Source organism: Macaca mulatta, chromosome 13, assembly GCF_049350105.2.
Source record: "Macaca mulatta isolate MMU2019108-1 chromosome 13, T2T-MMU8v2.0, whole genome shotgun sequence".
In the NCBI taxonomy this organism is placed as follows: domain Eukaryota; kingdom Metazoa; phylum Chordata; class Mammalia; order Primates; family Cercopithecidae; genus Macaca; species Macaca mulatta.
This window is the reverse complement of record NC_133418.1, coordinates 92,516,010-92,535,310: the sequence shown is the minus strand read 5'-3', so window position 1 is coordinate 92,535,310 and position 19,301 is coordinate 92,516,010. Positions and strand designations below refer to the sequence as shown.

The window sequence follows — 19,301 nt, the reverse complement described above, 5'->3', positions numbered from 1 at the left end:
CTTTTGCCACCTATATTTTTGTCATTGTCCTGAGAATGAGATAGCCCTGTCTATACTGTGTCACACCACTTGGCATACAGTGTCTGTTAAGTTTGACTTTCTAAAATTTGTACAGGAGGGAAGTACCAAACAATAGAACCACACTCTAACTGAAAACCAGAAAGCTATGGTAAAGTGAACCCCAGCATGAGCTTTAGCAGTTGAATCTTGGTCTTTTGAGAGCAGGTTGTCAATAGGGAATCCATGAAGAGAGCCTTATAGTATACATTTCTAATTTTGAAGGAATTTTAGGGAGTCTTTGATGTCTCTGAATTTTAGTGCACGAAATTTTAGAACCTGGTTTAACATTAGAGATCATGTATTGAAACTTCATTTTCACAAATAACTATTCTGAGCTCTTATTAATAGAAATAACAGTACATTGTTAGAGCAAATTTTATATAAGATGGTATACTAGGTACCATTCTGAATACTTTATATATTTTTAAATCATTTAATTCTCATATTTCCCTGTGAAGTAGGTACTATTGTAGTCTCCATTTTATAGGAGGGAACTATGAATATTCTCCAGTTTAACCTTTATAGTTACTCTATGAGATAGGAGTTACTATCCCATTTTAAAATGAAGAGAATAAAATTTGCTGAAGGGGCATATGGCTAGTAAGTGACAGAACCAGGTTTTGGTTTCAGGATATGTTGCTTGCTTTGTATTAAAATTAGTTTGAAGTCTCTGAATGTTAAATCAGCTGATGTGCCTGGGGCAGACTTGCTAAAACATATTGCAGTGTACCTGTGGAGTTCAGATTGGAAAATACTGTATGAAAAATTTAAGTTGTATCTATCTGCAGGCAGAGAGTTGAATACAGTAGTCCCACTTGTTCGCAGGGCATACATTCCAGTACCCATTGGATACCTGAAACAGCAGATAGTACTGAACCATATACATACTATATTTTTTCCCTATTCATCCGTAACCTATGATAAAGTATAATTCATAAATTAAGCACAGAAAGAGATTAATAACAATAAGTAATAAAATTGAACGATTTTTTTTCCTTCAGATGGAGTCTTGCTCTGTTGTCCAGACTGGAGTGTAGTGGTACGATCTTGGCTCACTGCAACCTCTACCTCCCGGGTTCAGGCAATTCTCCTGCCTCAGCCTCCTGAGTAGCTGGGATTACAGGCGTGTGCCACCACGCCCATCTAATTTTTCTATTTTTAGTAGAGATGGGGTTTCGCCATGTTTGCCAGGTTGGTCTCCAACTCCTGAACTCCGGTGATTGCCCGCCTTGGCCTCCCGAAGTGCTGGGATTACAGGTGTAAGCCACTGTGCCCGTCCTAACGTTGAACAATTTTAACAATATACTGTAATAATTTTGTGACTGTGGTCAGTCTGTGTTTCTCTCTCTCAAAATATCTTATTGTACTGTACTCATCTATTTTGGGACCATGGTTGACCATGAGTAACTGAAACCATAGAGAGTGAAGCTGTGGGCCAGGCATGGTGGCTCACATCTATAATCCCAGCACTTTGGGAGGCCGAGGCGCGTGGATCACCTGAGGTCGTCAAGAGTTCAAGACCAGCCTGGCTAATGTGGTGAAACCCTGTCTACTAAAAATACAATAAATTATCTGGGTGTGGTGGCACACACCTGTAATCCCAGCTACTAGGGAGGGTGAGGCAGGAGAATCGCTTGAACTGGGGAGGTGGAGGTTGCAGTGAGCCGAGATTGTACCATTGCACTCCAGCTTGGGCGACAAGAGTGAAACTCCATCTCAAAAAAAAAAAAAAAAAGAGTGATGCTGTGGATGAGAGGGGGACCTACTGTATGAACAGTTTTCAATTTAAGTTGAGTTTCTGTTTGGAGTTGTCTTTCCGCATAGAATCCATCTTTATATATATATATATATATAGAAACCATTTTAATATATATATATATTTTAGGTCCCTATGCCAATCCTCAAAAAGTTATTTAACCTATACCTGAAAAATTGTACAATATTATCAAATGTTATCTTCTTTGTAAATATTTTCTATGGAAAGTTGATTAAAATTTCCAACTTGGGCTGTTCAAAACCCATGTTTTCTTGACATGGCCAGGGATTCAGGGATTCTACCTCTTCTTTGCACCAGCATTTGGGATTCCTCAAACACTTAAGAAGTTGATGGGGTCTCTGAAGGCCTGGGGCAAGTCCTCCAAATGGGTAGGAGGAAAGAGGATTAATGGAGGCTGGGGAGCCTAGGTACCTTCTGAATGGTAAGGGGGAAAGGAAAAATTTGAAAGGGCGAATGGGAGTCATATTTTGACTGCGAGTTTAGATAGAGTTCCTTTGGAGGGAGGTTGAAGTTAAAAACACAAAAAAATGGACCATACCCTAGTAACTAGCATTTCCACTTCTATTTACCTATCCTAGGGAGTTAATTGCTCTTGTATGCACAGAAGCATAAAGTGGATGGTCACTGCAGTTAAAAATCGAATCCTTTTAAATGCCCATCAGGAGGGGAATAGCCCAGTAGAATGTGGTATATTCATATAATAGACTGTGGTCCAACAGTTAAGGGGAATGAACAGTAAGATCTCTGTTAATCACTCTCAGTAACTTTCAGATATGTTATTGTATCAAGAAATCTTTTGTATTAATAGAATGATTGGTGATTGAATACATGATAAAATATATATGTCATGTACAATGACACCAATTGTTTAACAATTTAAAACCCTGTATTTTATTTAAAAATTTTTTCACATGTACTTCCACATCATATATTTTCTATATGTACATTTATGTATGTAAACTTATAAAAAATATTTTAGAAATGTATCACTTAAATTTGTAATGATGGTTTCCTGGAGGTGGGATTGGAAATTACTGGGATTAGATTTTAAAATTGATATGGGTCTTTAGCTTTATTTTATATAGCCGTGTGTAACTTGTATAAATAAAATTTTATTGAAAAAGTTAAAACTCAGGAAAAAGAGAGAGATGGAAAGTGGTAAAGTACGCTAGATTTAGCTAGGAGGGAACCTGGCCCAAATGTCATTTGCTTGGAGATGCACTGTAAAAGGATTAGGAAAGACATCTGCATATTAAAAATTGCCCAGGATTTATATATGGATTTATTTATTTATTTATTTTTTATTTATTTATTTATTTTTTTTTGAGACGGAGTCTGGCTCTGTCACCCAGGCTGGAGTGCAGTGGCGCGATCTCGGCTCACTGCAAGCTCCGCCTCCCGGGTTTACGCCATTCTCCTGCCTCAGCCTCCCGAGTAGCTGGGACTACAGGCGCCCGCCACCTCGCCCGGCTAGTTTTTTGTATTTTTTAGTAGAGACGGGGTTTCACCGTGTTAGCCAGGATGGTCTCGATCTCCTGACCTCGTGATCCGCCCGTCTCGGCCTCCCAAAGTGCTGGGATTACAGGCTTGAGCCACCGCGCCCGGCCTATATATGGATTTATATGTGTAAGTTGTAGGTACATGGTAAAAAGAAATACATAGATTGTAAGGAGTAGCATGTTTTATGTGTAAAGTTCTTTCTTTGACATGGAAATAAAACAATGAGTTAAAAACAATTTTAAGAAACATTTATTTTTTAAATTTTATTTTATTATTTATTTATTTATTTTTTTTGAGACGCAGTCTTACTTTGTCGCCCAGACTGGAGTGCGGTGGCGTGATCTCGGTTCACTGCAACCCCTGCCTCCCAGGTTCAAGAGAGTCTCGTGTCTCAGTTTCCCAAGTAGCTGGGACTACAGGTGTGCGCCACCATGCCCAGCTAATATATGTATTTTTAGTAGCGATGGGGTTTCCCCATGTTGGCCAGGCTGGTCTGGAACTACAGACCCCAAGTGATGCACCCACCTCGGCCTCCCAAAGTGGTGGGATTACAGACGTGAGCCACCACACCCAGCCTATTTTGTTTTTTAGATACGAAGTCTTGATATATTGTCCAGGCTGAAGTGCATTGGCTATATACAGGTGTGATCACAGCTTACTGCAGCCTTATATTCTTGGGCTTCAGCAGTCCTCCTGCCTCAGCCTCCTGACTGACTGGAACTGTGTGCTTTACCATCATGCCTGGCTCATGGGTTCTTGTTTTGGTAGCAGGATCCTGACGTTTCTAATGCCTTATAATTATAGCTAATAGAAATAAAAATAAGGAGTAACCAGAAAGAAATATAAAGGAAGCATAAAGTTGAGCAGATAGGTGCTAAGTTGATCCTGCTTACAATATTTGAGTCATTATACCAGTCTTGATCTGAGGTCCTAGTATTTTATTTAATATTTTAATTTAAATTTTTAAATTTTTTATTTTTTAGAGACAGGGTCTTGCTCTGTCGCTCAGGCTGGAGTGCAGTGGCACGATCGTAGCTCACTGCAGCCTTGAACTCCCAGGCTCAAGGGATCCTCCTACCTGAGTCTCCTGAGTAGCTGGGACTACAGGCACATGCTATCACACCCACCTAATTATTTTTATTTTTATTTTTTGTAGCAATGAGGTCTCACTATGTTGCCTAGGCTGGTCTCAATCTCCTGGCCTCAAGGATCCAACTACTTTAGCCCCCCGAAGTGCTGGGATTACAGGTTGAGCTGCTGTGCCCAGCCTGTGTTTTATATTTCTTAAACTTGTTACGTTTTTAATTTAATGTTTCTTTTTGTTCAGTAAGCATTTATTTGAAAGAAGTAGTGTATAATTTATTAACTTTACATTATTAACTTTACATTCCTAAGGCTCTTAGGAAATACATTTTATTTAAAAGTTATTTGTCTGATTTGATCGTATAGTGAATACATAAGGTATATTTGTGTTCTTAATTTATATTATTTTATTCATACTAGAGATCTTTCTGCTTTCAGATCTTTACTAAAAAACTTTTTAGTAAAATAATGTAGTAAAATATTTAGTAAAATAACTTTTTGTGTTATGAGTGGCATTTATTGAGTTTCAACTGTATATTATTTATAGTTGTGGCCCCTGATAGATATGGAGAATTTTAAAGTGAAACCTAGTAGTTAATCATTCAAAGCTATAGGAAACCAGTGCAAGGAAATAACAAGAGTTTAAACAATTTTGTAGTATGTAATATAGCATTACTTACACTATAGCATTAGTTTCTCAGTTTTGTCTGAGATTGACTTTATAATCAGTTAAAGTGAATAGCTGCTATTGTTAAATGTTTGGAATATTGAATGTGTGAATATTATAAATGGTTGAACATGTTAGAGTGATCTTCGTAATATTGAATGATTTGGTTATATTAAGTCTTTAATGATGAATAGTTTAAGTTCAGATAAAAAAAAGATGATGATCCTGGAGTTCTGTTTTAATGTACAAACTGAATTGCTTTATTTTTAGTAAACTTCTCCTTTCTTAATCTGTGTAAAGGTCTGAACACGAAAGACATTCCCCAAACTGCCCATTTGTGAAAGGTGAGCACACACAGAATGTGCCATTGTCAGTCACTCTTGCAACAAGTCCTGCACAGTTTCCTTGTACGGATGGAACTGACAGAATATCTTGCTTTGGGTCGGGGAGCTGCCCTCATTTTCTAGCTGCTGCAACTAAACGAGGGAAGATCTGCATATGGGATGTTTCCAAACTTATGAAGGTATGTTTGAATTTTGAAGTAACAAATTAGTAACTGAAAAAAAAATCAGTTGTAAACTTAGGCTTTTCATTTGTTTAGGTGCACTTAAAGTTTGAAATTAATGCCTATGATCCAGCAATTGTACAACAGCTTATTCTGTCAGGAGACCCAAGCTCAGGAGTTGATTCAAGGAGACCAACTTTGGCGTGGCTGGAGGACTCCTCTAGTTGCTCAGATATACCAAAATTGGAAGGAGATAGGTATGTGAGTTTGTTTTAGTAGTATTTAATAGATGTTAACATGTTTTCCTAAATTTTATATTCTCATAGTTCTAATAATTAAAGAGGAGGGTAAAAAAGTTATGCAGTTAAGAGATCAGAGAGTAAATGTTTGGTTGGAAATCTGAAATCTGTGATTCTTGAAGAAAAATCTTCAGAAACAGCATAGTTTATAAAATATACTTAACATTCTATCACAATCTATGTCAATTGGAAATAATTGCCACATTGAACAATAGATGATGAAAAGTCACATTGAAAGTCTAAATAATGAAATGAAATTATACTGTAGTTTCACCTTCTACTAAATCTTTTTCATAGAGCAGTTGAACTAGATGATTTCAGTTTCCCTTTTTTCATTAGCACCTCAAATTATGGCAGTGCTAATGAATAATAATAATGGAATAACCTGAGGTGAAGTAAGAAGCTCTAATTGTTTAAAACAGTGTACCAGTAGTCAGCAGTGAGTTGAGGTACCATAATTATTGCTAGAGAAATATTTTGGTAAAATTGCTGTTCTGGATTCTCCTTCACTCAACTTCTCTGAGAGATTCCTGATTTTTGTGCTGCATCTGATGTAGGTGGGGTGGGAGAGTCTAAGTATCACCCTCCTTCACTCACTTGTTTCCTAAGAACCACTACGGTTTTGACTGAACTGGGCTAGTAAGATTCTGTAGGTGGGAGGAAAAAAGATTCTGTAGGCAGCCATGTGAAATGGAGCTATTTAACTGTGATCAGATGTCTTGATAGACCGAGAATATCTGACTTCCAGGGGCTCCTTGTGTTACTGATATGTGATGGGTATTACTCTATAGTCAGTGATTTATCATTTTACTTCACAACCCCTTTGGTGGGATGTACTTTCATTAAGGAGTAATGTAAAATTTTATTAATGGAAGTTATTTCATTAAAGGAATTAGTGGAAAATTTACAATATATGTATTACTTCTATCTAGTTCCTCTTGGTAATAACATTGAATAAAGCCTTGTGGTTGTTCTATTAATATAAATCTCTGTGAAAGCTTAATGGGAAAGCAGCTTAACTGTTGCCTTGAGTTTCTGACCATATTTTGCCAATAGGACTAGATATTAAGCATGCCTGATTTCTCTGATTTCTTAGAAGTTAGTGGAAAAGTAATAGAAGATAATGAAATATATATGTCCTTCTAGGCACTTACTTTGAACTTTGTCTTGAGGTTTTGTAATTTGGGGATTAAAATTGAATCAAAATATACTTCTAGGATTACATATACCCACACACATATAGTCACAGCCTCCCAGGTAAAATGTGCATTTTAGATAAACATGTATTCTGTATTACTAGTGGAAATACTCCTCAACATTATATGGGGTAACGTGCTTGAGTTGAGGTAATCTCTACTTGCTTTTAAGAAATGTGTAATCTAGGGTCGAAGGTCGGTTTTCTCTGAAGAAAGTCTCAAACAAATCATACAAAAACATTAAGTTAATGTGGTAGGAGGAAGCTGAAGAGGTGAAACTTCATCCCTAACCTTACACCCCCTCTCTGCACTTCCCCTCCCCAAGAAGTAGGAGCAGTGCTGTTGGAATTGATAGTGAATATAATGAGCCATACTACCTCTGACTTTATGTGGCACAAGATCCAATATATTTGGTTATAAAATATACTATGTGGGTTTCATTAGCTTGAAGAATAATACATTAATTGGAAAAAAATCTAAGCTTATCCAAGAAGTTTAAAGTAATTAGCAATATAGCTTGCTTAGAATCGTTTTTGTAAAATTTATTTTTATTTGTTGTTTACATTGAAGGAATGAGGAATTGTTTTTGACCATTTTTTCTTAGAAGACCATATTTTTTTTCTGAATTAAGGAAGAAGATTTGGTAATACATTTAATTTTAATGAATTAAGATTTTTTTCTAGATGATTCACTTGTCATTTGTATATCAGGTCAGATTGGTAAAAATTTCTTGAATGTAAATAAAATTGTTTATGGGATTGCTATAAACCAAGGTACCCTTACTAGTATGTCTAGTTTTCAGAAACACATATAATCTTAACTAAACATTTTTACTTTAACTGTAATATTTATTTTGCATGTGTATTGCTTTGTAAAAAGTTTTGCAAAATGTAGAAGGCTTTAGTAAATACAGTGCCTATTACATAAATAGTGCATGCTTATTGCAGGAAAATGGGAAAATGCAGGAATGGAAATTGATGAAATACAGAGTAGTCATAATCACACTATGGAATTATAGTAACGTTTATATGTATTCTAGTTTCTTTTTAAAATGCATGATTTTTGTTTTTTTTTTTGTTTTTTTTTTTTTGTTTTTTTTGAGACAGAGCCTCACCCTGTCACCCAGGTTAGAGTGCAGTGGTACGATCTCGGCTCACCGCGACCTCTGCCTCCCGGGTTCAAACGATTCTTCTGCCTTAGCCTCATGAGTAGCTGGGACTACAGGTGCCTGCCACTACTCCTGGCTAATTTTTTGTATTTTTAGTAGAGACAGGGTTTCTCCATGTTGGCCAGGCTGTTCTCAAACTCTGGACCTCAGGTGAGCCACCCACCTGGGCCTCCCAAAGTGCTGGGATTACAGGCGTGAGCCGCCGTGCCCAGCCGCATGTGATTTTTAAAAAAGTTTTATTGAAGTGTAATTTTCTTTTTCTTTTTTTTTTTTTTGAGACGGAGTCTTGCTCTGTTGCCCAGGCTGGACTGCAGTGGCCGGATCTCAGCTCACTGCAAGCTCCGCCTCCCAGGTTTACGCCATTCTCCTGCCTCAGCCTCCCGAGCAGCTGGGACTACAGGCGCCCGCCACCTCGCCCGGCTAGATTTTTGTATTTTTTAGTAGAGACGGGGTTTCACCGTGTTAGCCAGGATGGTCTCGATCTCCTGACCTCGTGATCCGCCCGTCTCGGCCTCCCAAAGTGCTGGGATTACAGGCTTGAGCCACCGCGCCCGGCCGTCTGAAGTGTAATTTTCAAACCATAAAATTCATGTAAGTGTACAATTTAGTTATTTTGTTCATATAATTTTTTTTCTTTTTTTTTTTTTGAGGGAGTCTCACTCTGTCGCCCATTCTGGAGTGCAGTGGTGCGATCCTGGTTCACTGCAGTCTCTGCCTCCCACGTTCAATTCTCATACCTCAGTCTCCCGAGTAGCTGGGACTGGCCCGCGCCACCATGCCTGGGTAAATTTTGTATTTTTAGTGGAGACGGATTTCACCATGTTGGCCAGGCTGGTCTCAAACTCCTGGCCTCACGTGATCTGCCTGCTTCATCCTCCCAAAGTGCTGGGATTATAGATGTGAGCTGCTGCGCCTGGCCTTAGCCATATAAGTTGTGATGTAGTAGTTTGAGAATATTTTTGTCACAAAATATTTCAAAAGAATGTGATTTTACAATTTTTTTTTTCTTGAAACAAGGTCTTGCTCTGTCACCTGGGCTTTACCTCCGGGGCTCAAGTCATCCTTCTACCTCAGCCTTATAAGTAGCCGGGACTAAAGACATGTGCCACCACGCCCAGCTAATTTTTAAATTTTTTTTGTGGAGATGGGGTCTCACTATGTTGCTCAGGCTGGTCTCGAATTCCTGGGCTCAAGCAGTCCTCCCTCCTTGCCCTCCCAAAGTGCTGGGATTACAGGTGTGAGTCACTGTGCCTGTTCCCTGATTGTATTTTTGAAAACTTTCAGAATAAAACATTCTTTGCTAATTTAAGGCTTTTATCTGGCAGCCCTCTTTGAAATATCAAGACACCTGAATTCCTTTAAAACATACTACTACTTAATTTTAATTGTTCATCTTAGTACAACAGGTTAATATTGGGTTATTTATTTTTCTTAATATAACAGCCATTCTATACTTAAAACTTATTGTATTTTCTTGGTTTGGACTTCTTCATTTTTGATAATTCCAAATTATTAGTATTTATTCTTTGGATTCGTTTTTACACTTACCCTATTTCTCTGAAACCAGCCAATGAGACTAATGAATTAGCAGCTGATTTTAAACTTTTTTACATTTTTTGCTTTTGTAAATTGTAGCACTAAATTGGTTTATGGGTGACTATTATCACCTGTAAAAACTAAAACAGAGAAACTTTTTCAAAAATATATAAGTGAATTTCCACTTAGCTGCCCCAAAATATTTCAAATATTGCCTTGGAGTGCAGTAATATCCTTAAGCATTTTCAATACAGAATGCCAATTTATATTATGTATAAAATAACATTGTAGGCCAGGCGCGGTGACTTATACCTGTAATCCCAGCACTTTGAGAGGCTGAGGTGGGTGGATCACAAGGTCAGGAGATCGAGACAAGACTTTGTCTTGTCCTGACAACCCCCTGTCTTCTGTATGTAAAGGAGTTCTTAGTCTCTCCAAAACAAAATACAAAACAAAAATAAAATTTTATGTACATGTGAGTACACAAACATACACATGTGCTTATACAACTATTATGTTTGGTTTTAGGCTGTCCTGAATTCAGTAATAGAATAGTTCTTAACGTTTTACTACTGCAAGCTGGTGCTTGATTTTATTAGCTGCTGCTGTCTTTTATATTTTTGTTTGCCCAAGCTGTCCTTAGTCACACAGTAGTCTTCAAATTCCTACAGATGTTATTATAGATTCTTAGAGGTTTGCACACCCTATTTCAGTTAGACATTTAATGATTTAAGAAGATTTTTGTCAGTGGTGTTAATCAGTTATGTTATCAAACTACTCTTTATATCTCATTTAAGCCAATTTTAATTGTTTTTTATGTTTGAGATATGTAGTAGTGATTTTAACACTGTACTTTCAGGCCAGGCATAGTGGCTCATGCCTGTAAGCCCAGCACTTTGAGAGGTAAAGGTGGGAAGATTGCTTGAGCCCAAAGGTTCAAGACCAGCCTGGGCAATATGGTGAGACCCCATCTCTGCAAAAATTCAAAAAAAAGTAGCTGGGCATAGTGGCGTGTGCCTATGGTCCCACTTACATGGGAGGCTGAGGCGGAAGGATTGCTTGAGGCCAGGAGGAGGTCAGGGCTGCAGTGAGCTGTGTTCCTGCCACTGTACTCCAGCCTGGGTGACAGAGTGAGACCTTGTCTCAAAAAAACCCAAAAAACAACTGTTCTTTTTTCTTTGCTTGCTCATATGATGTATACTTCTTTGGAAATTCAAATTGTTTACTTTGTCTTTTGATTTAAGTGATGATTTACTGGAGGATTCAGACAGTGAAGAGCATTCCAGATCAGATTCTGTGACAGGTATGTAAAAAGTATTAGATAATGTATTTAAAAAATTCTTTACACAGTTGTATATACAGCTAACTACCACTTAATTCTGAATTTCTTACTTAATGCTAACTCTAAATTTTTGCTAGTATACACAGAAGACTGAAATATTGTGTGTCAGAGATCTCAAGTTAGTAGTATGTACATAGTGTTCCGTATTTAAAGTTTAAATGGTACCTATTTGAGCCAAAGGAATTAAAGTGGATAGTTACATTAAATTTTTGTCACATGTCAAGTAATTAAATCTTTTTATTTGTATAATGTATTCTGTTAACTAAAAGTAGTGTTTAAAGCTCTTTATTCATATAGGTGAATACAGAACTACATTTTATTGTATGAAATTATAGACATTAAAATATCAAGTAAAATGCCTTACTAGCTTACAAAATATTAGGACAAAATAATATACTTCGTATTTTAATGTTATTTTGTAGGAAAAGCTAATAATATGCTTCAAAATAGTTTTACTATGTCAATTTAAATCCTAACTCTTCTACTTAATATAGTCTGATTGCACTTCTGCTATATGGCATAGCAGTATTAAAGTCTGTTAGAGTTTTAAGAATTAGGTCAGGCTTGGTGGCTCATGTTGGTAATCCCAGCACTTTGGGAAGCCACTGCGGGTGGATCACCTGAGGTCAGGAGTTCGAGACCAGCCTGGCCAACATGGTGAAACCCTGTCTTTACTAAAAATAAAAAAACAGTTAGCTGGGTGTGGTGGCATATACCTATCTCAGCTACTCAGGAGGCTGAGGCAGGAGAATCGCTTGAACCGGGGAGGCAGAGATTGCAGTGAGCTGAGATCGCCATTGCATTCCACCCTGGGCAATAAGAGAGAAACTCCCTCTCAAAAAAAAAAAAAAAAAGAATTAGATAAGGTAAGTGCATATAAAGCGCAGTGCCTGGGAAGTAGCCAGTATTTTAAAAAAATGACTGTTATTAACTTGTGGCTATTGTTTAATGTCAGATGCTGTGTACTACGGACATATATAACTTAAATCTTTTTAGAAGAGGGATGGTTTTGTGTAGTACAGTTCACAAAAATTATAGTTAACATTTGGTAGTAAATATTCTTTAAATTCTAATTTGTCATCAAATTTTTTTGAAAGGCACTAAATGGAACACTGGACAATTTTGGATTAATCCTCAGCAGTCTTTTGAAGCAGTTCTTAGCAATGAACAAAAAAATCACCAAATAAGGCAGGAAAATGCCCTTAAAAATGTGTAAATGTGTAATTCATTCTAGAAAAGTTAATTTTTTTTTTTTTAAAAGAGTAGACTAAGGAAGCTAATGCTCTTTTCCCATTTTATTGTCCTTCTGCAAAAACTACTACTCTTCCTTTCTTTCTCTCTTTCTGTCTTTCTGTCATTTTTTTTTTTTTTTTTGACAGAGTCTTGCTCTGTCACCCAGGCTGGAGTGCAGTGGTACAATCTCAGCTCACTGCAACCTCTACCTCCTGGGTTCAAGGGATTCTTCTGCCTCAGTCCCCCAAGTAGCTGGGGTTATAGGTGCCTGCCACCACACCTGGCTAAGTTTTGTATTTTTAGTAGAGACAGGGTTTCACCATGTTGGCCAGGCTGGTCTTGAACTCCTGACCTCAGGTGATCTGCCCGCCTCGGCCTCCCAAAGTGCTGGGATTATAGGCGTGAGCCACCGCGTCCAGCCAGACTGGCTCTTTTGTTTTTTTTGAGACGGAGTTTCGCTCTGTGGCCAGACTGGTCTCGAACTGCTGACCTCAGGTGATCCGCCTGCCTCAGCCTCCCAAAGTTCTGGGATTACAGGTGTGAGCCACTGCACCCAGCCAAGTTTTTGAACTCTTTCAAAAAATAACTCCTTGGTCTTGTTAAGTTACTTAAAGTGTGGGCTTCTGTTTTTCCTTTGTAAAGTGTTTGCTGTTGTAAGTTTTTTTGATTCTCATTAGAACCTTTCCTTTGTGTGCTGTAGTTTTGTTATTTTCCCTGGGTCTAAGGATCTCAGTACATGTTTTTGCAATTATAATACTCATATTTGGTCAATTTTCTTATCCTTTTTCTACCTTTGTTCTTTTCATCTATGCCTGTTTGATTTTTCACACTTTAAACTCCTGAGCTCAGGTAATCTGCCCACCTCAACCTACCAAAGTGCTAGGATTACAAGTGTGAGCCACTGTGCCTGGCCTAAGTTGAAAATAATTTTGAGTCCCGTGAATACTTTTATGGTTTTTCTAAGGAAGTTCATCTTAGATTTGAGTATGTTTAAAAAAAAAAAAAGAAACAAAAAAAAATAGCCTGGTATCTATGGGGGATTGGTTCCAGGATCCTCTCTAGATATCAAAATCCAGGTATGCTCAAGTCCGTTGTATAAAATGGTATAGTTTTGCTTATAACCTATGCACATCTACATTTTCCTGTTACTTTAAATGATCTCTAGATTACTTATAATATCTAATACAATGTAATATTGAGTAAAAAGTCTTTATTGTTTAATGACAAAAAAGTTTGTACATGTTTAGTAGAGATGCAACCATCCATTTTTTTTAAAAAAATGTTTTCTGGCTGGGCGCGGTGGCTCATTCCTGTAATCCCAGCACTTTGGGAGCCTGAGCCGGGCGGATCACCTGAGGTCGGGAGGTTCGAGGCCAGCCTGACCAATATGGAGAAACCACGTCTCTACTAAAAATACAAAATTAGCTGTGTATGTAGATGCAGCTACTTGGGAGGCTGAGGCAGGAGAATTGCTTGAACCTGGGAGGTGGAGATTTTGGTCAACCGAGATCATGCCATTGCACTATAGCCTAGGCAACAAGAGCAAAACTCCATCTCCAAATAAATAAATAAATAATGTTTTCCATCCGCAGTTAGTTGAATCCGTGGATGTAGAACCTGTGAATATGGAGGGCTGACTGCACTTTAAATTTTTTTAGGCCGGGTGCGGTGGCTCGCGCCTATAATCCCAGCACATTGGGAGGCTGAGGTGGATGGATCACCTGAGGTCAGGAGTTGGAGACCATCCTGGACAACATGGTGAAACCCTGTCTCTACTAAAAATACAAAAATTAGCCAGGCGTGGTGGTGTGCGCCTGTAATCCCAGCTACTTGGGAGGGGCTGAGGCACTAGAATTGCTTGAACTTGGAATGCGGAGGTTGTGATAAGCCGAAATTGCACCACTGCACTCCAGCCTGGGTGACAGAGCAAGAATCTGTCTCAAAAAAAAAAAAAATATATATATATATATAGTTTTCTTTATCTAGTCATAATGTACTGACTGGATGAGTAGAAAAATTTAATGAAAACTTTAAACCACTGATTTTTATTTATCTTTACAAGGCTATGTCTAATGAACATTGTTCCTTTTTGAAGGGCATACATCACAGAAGGAAGCCATGGAAGTAAGCCTTGATATAACAGCACTCAGCATTCTGCAACAGCCAGAAAAACTTCAGTGGGAGATTGTTGCAAATGTGCTTGAAGATACTGTTAAGGATCTTGAAGAACTTGGGGCAAATCCTTGTTTAACAAACTCTAAGAGTGAAAAGACAAAGGAAAAGCATCAGGAACAGCACAACATTCCTTTTCCGTGTTTATTAGCTGGAGGTTTATTAACATATAAATCTCCTGCTACCTCACCCATTAGTAGTAATTCTCACAGGTCACTGGATGGTTTGAGCAGAACTCAGGGTGAAAGTATATCAGAACAAGGGTCAACTGACAATGAATCCTGCACTAATTCAGAACTAAATTCTCCTCTGGTGAGGAGGACTTTACCAGTTTTGCTTCTTTATAGCATCAAGGAATCTGATGAGAAAGCAGGAAAGATCTTTTCACAGATGAACAATATTATGAGTAAAAGTTTGCATGATGATGGTTTTACTGTTCCACAGATTATTGAAATGGAGCTGGATAGTCAGGAGCAGTTGTTATTGCAGGATCCTCCTGTGACTTACATTCAGCAATTTGCAGATGCAGCAGCCAACCTTACCTCTCCGGATTCTGAGAAGTGGAACTCTGTGTTTCCCAAGCCTGGGACTTTGGTTCAGTGCTTGAGGCTGCCAAAGTTTGCAGAGGAGGAGAATCTTTGTATAGACTCAATAACTCCTTGTGCTGACGGAATTCATTTGTTGGTAGGACTGCGGACATGCCCTGTTGAATCCTTGAGTGCAATAAATCAAGTAGAGGCCTTGAATAATTTAAATAAATTAAACTCTGCACTATGTAATAGACGGAAAGGTGAGCTGGAATCAAATCTTGCTGTAGTGAATGGTGCAAATATTAGTGTAATCCAACATGAATCACCAGCAGATGTACAGACTCCTTTGATAATTCAGCCTGAGCAGAGGAATGTTAGTGGTGGATATTTAGTACTTTATAAAATGAATTATGCCACTCGGATAGTGACTTTAGAAGAGGAACCAATAAAAATACAACATATCAAAGATCCCCAGGACACAATTACCTCGCTCATTTTGCTTCCACCAGATATATTGGATAATCGAGAGGATGACTGTGAGGAACCTATTGAGGACATGCAGTTAACCTCAAAGAATGGTTTTGAGAGAGAAAAAACGTCTGACATTTCTACTCTTGGACACCTGGTAATAACTACTCAGGGAGGATATGTAAAAATACTAGATCTTTCGAACTTTGAAATTTTGGCCAAAGTGGAGCCTCCCAAAAAGGAGGGCACTGAGGAACAGGACACATTTGTTTCTGTGATTTACTGCTCTGGCACAGACAGGCTGTGTGCATGCACCAAAGGTAAGTTGTTTGATTATGCTATAAATCTTATAAAATCCATGTATATATGGCATTTGTTTATGTGCATACCTAGTATGAATTTTAGATTCAAATAGATGGAGAGGAATTAATTTTTTTGTAATGAAGTGGTAAATCCTTCTGTTTAAACTGTTCTTAAAACTTTTTTCTACTGCCCTAGGTAAGGATTCTAACTGTAAATAAGTTAGTAAGTCACTTAGCAAATATCTTCTGCTTTAACCTCAAGAAAATAACATGCTTTTATTTAAGTGAGTCCCTGACTCTGCATCTGCTTAGATTTATGATCTTGGGCAAGTTACGTTAAATTCATTAAACCTGTTTTTATTTGTTTATAAACTAGGATAAGAAAGTCTGTTTCCTAGGCGTATTAGAGTGAAATAATGTCTATAAAGTTTCTGGCACAGTTATTGGTCTTTATTTCCTTCCGAAATAAAAATACTCAGCAAACAATTTTTAGTTTTGCTGAATACATTTTTTTTTGGTCTGATTTACTCCTGATCTTTGGCTAGCAGTGGATTAGTTTTGCAAAATTTGAAGCGTTATATAGATTAAGATAGTGTGCAATTATTTTTTCTTTTTTTCTCCTTCCTTACTTTTCCTTTTCCTTTTCCTTTCCCCTTTCCCGCTTTCCCCCTTTCTGTTCCCCTCCCCTCCTTTTTTTCTCCCCTTTCTTTCCCCCTCCCCTCCCCTCCCCTCCTTTCTTTTCCTTTTTTTTTTTTTGAGACTGAGTTTCACTCTTGTTGCCCAAGCTGAAGTGCAATGGCCCAATCTCAGCTCACTGCAACCTCCGCCTCCTGGGTTCAAGTGATTCTCCTGCCTCAGCCTACCAAGTAGCTGGGATTACAGTCGCGTGGCAGCACGCTCGGCTAATTTTTTGTATTTTTAGTAGAGACAGGGTTTCACCATGTTAGCCAGGCTTGTTTTGAACTCCTGACCTTAGGTGATCCACCCACCTCGGCCTCCCAACGTGCTGGAACTACAGGCGTGAGCCACTGTGCCCGGCCCTTTCTTTTCTTTCTCAGGGTCTCACTGTGTTGCCCAGGCTGGAGTGCAAGTGGCATTATCTTAGCTCACTGCAGCCTCAATCTCCTGGGCGCAAGCTGTCCTCTCGCCTTGGCCTCCTGAATAGCTGGGACTACAGTGCAGAGCTGGGACTACGCACTATCATGTTCAGCTAATTTTTGTAATTTTTTGTAGAAATGGGATTTCGCCATGTTGCTCAGGCTGGTCTCAAACTTCTGAGTTCAAGTGATCTGCCTGCCTCGGCCTCCCAAAGTGTTGGGATTACAGGCATGTGGCATTGTGCCTGGCCTATTTTTTTCTTTATGTACATTTTAAGTTAGGGAGATAAAGTAGTTTTTGAAAAGGATTACTGACAATATCAGGCAAAATGAATAGTTCTATTGATTGTCTAGTAGGAATTTAGAACTAGGAGATAGTTGAAGCCTAAGTGACTATAACTAAGGTATGGCAGAGGAATTAGGATTTGAGCAGAGTTATGTATGCATCTCATCTGTGGTTCTGATAGTAATTAGACTGTTTTTCCTCTCTTTAAATAGATTTCAAGAGTTTAGCCAAGGAACATAATGGTTAATGTAGTGGTTAGATTGTCTTCTTTGAACTATATGTAGTGAAATTGTTTTTTTACTTTTATTTTTATTTTTTTTGAGGCAGGGTCTCACCCTGTCAACAGGCTGGGGTGCAGTTACGCAATCTTGGCTCACTGCAACTACTGCCTACCAGGTTCAAGTGATTCGCCTGCCTTAGCCTCCTGAGTAGCTGGGACCACAGGTGCGCGTTACCACACTTGGCTAATTTTTGTGTTTTTAGTAGTGATGAGGTTTCACTATGTTGGCCAGTCTGGTCTCGAACTGCTGACCTCAAGTGATCCACCTACCTTGGCCTCCCAAAGTGATGGGATTACAGGCGTGATCCACTGTGCCTGGTGAAATTTCTGTAATTTCTAGTGAAAGTTAATGGAAAAAAATCTTCAAATATCATAAAAATCCAACTAGATTAATTTAGAAAATGAACAGTGTAGTCTAATAACTTTAGACTAATAAAACTTTGAATTACAGATGAGAATTTCAGAACAACCATTAAAATTCTATGTGGTATCAGAGATAATTTGAATTTATTGGTCATATATGTTGCAGTTCATTGTTGTAAGAACTTTACCTGTGTTCGTTTAGTCATCACACCAACTTTAATGTACTATTTTTGTCTCCATTTTGTAGATAAACATACTGAAGGAAAGAGAGGTTAAGTAGCTTGTTAAGTAATAGAGCTAATAAATGTCCAGAGCCAGCATTCAAACATCAGAGCACTTTAAATGGCATTATACTGCCATAATACAACAAAAGATGAAGAATCTTACATTGAATTCTTTGCATTCTTTTCATCTGCAAGATTTAAAAATTGAAAATTATTTAACTTGCTGTAGGTCTTCCAAAATGGAGCTGGACTTGAACCTAGGTGGCACGGCCCTTTGGGGCATATCTTTATAAGACACGACTATTTTCCAGAAATGCAATAAGGGTTTTTAATGCTTTCAATTATTTGATGAGATATGCTTTAGGTAACTCAGAGGAGAAATAGTATTTACGTCTTAAATATTTAAGTTATTAAGGTTTTTAACATTTAAATAAAAGTATTGGCCAGGCGTGGTGGTGCGTGCCTGTAATCCCAGCTGGTTGGGAGGCCGAGACAGGAGAATCACTTGAACCCAGGAGAAGGTTGCAGTAAGCTGAGATTGCGTCACTTCACTTCTAGGCGACCAAGCAAGACTCCGTCTCAAACAAAACAAACAAACAAAAAAGTATTTAAAATAGATGGTTGTTTTCTTGGAGTTTGTACAGTCTGGAATTCCTAGAACATGATCGCATATGATAGGGAATTTATCCAGATGAAAGACAAGAAAAACCTGAGAAGTTAGTTGCTTTCAAAATGATCTCCCAATTCTTCAGGGATTGACTAAAGAAGGTGCATTTGAAAAGATAACAACAAAGGGGAAAGAAAAGTTGATGTCTTAAAATGTATGTATATGTATGATTTTTAAAAAGCATCTCAGACTGAATCAATTGGATGTGACCCTGTCTTCTGAGTATATTCAAATAACATAAAACTCTTTTTCTTGTGGAGAATCGAGTTTTTTCATAAAAATAAATCTATAGTTAATATATGTTTTAATTTTATATGGGATTAATAATATACTAAATGTAGATTTGTTAAGCTATCTTTGATAATTCAGGAATAGAATATATACACACTACATATATGAAATTTTGTAAAAGGCATAAAATATAGTATGAATTTCTTTATAAAAGTGTGGAGTTTAAAATGAAAGATAAATTGGTGTTCTGCTTGGTGCAAATACATTTAAAATCAATAGGAAAGACTTAAATGAGAAAATAAGACTAAGATGTAT

The 19,301-nt window shown here is 37.8% G+C and overlaps 1 protein-coding gene across 33 annotated transcripts in view; it reads left to right on the top strand.

Annotated features, from left to right (window-relative positions):
* The window catches only part of BIRC6 (baculoviral IAP repeat containing 6), a 255,908-nt gene that overhangs the window by 39,608 nt on the left and 196,999 nt on the right, over positions 1 to 19,301 (top strand). For all 33 annotated transcript variants that reach the window (XR_013402861.1, XM_077959773.1, XM_077959772.1 and 30 more), the window contains exons 7-10: positions 5,388 to 5,610; positions 5,689 to 5,849; positions 11,036 to 11,094; positions 14,462 to 15,856. Coding sequence is in view for 32 of the 33 variants with exons in the window: in XM_077959773.1 (XP_077815899.1) it covers positions 5,388 to 5,610; positions 5,689 to 5,849; positions 11,036 to 11,094; positions 14,462 to 15,856 (1,838 nt within the window). In the remaining variant the exon portion in view is untranslated. The remainder of the gene's footprint in view (positions 1 to 5,387; positions 5,611 to 5,688; positions 5,850 to 11,035; positions 11,095 to 14,461; positions 15,857 to 19,301) is intronic.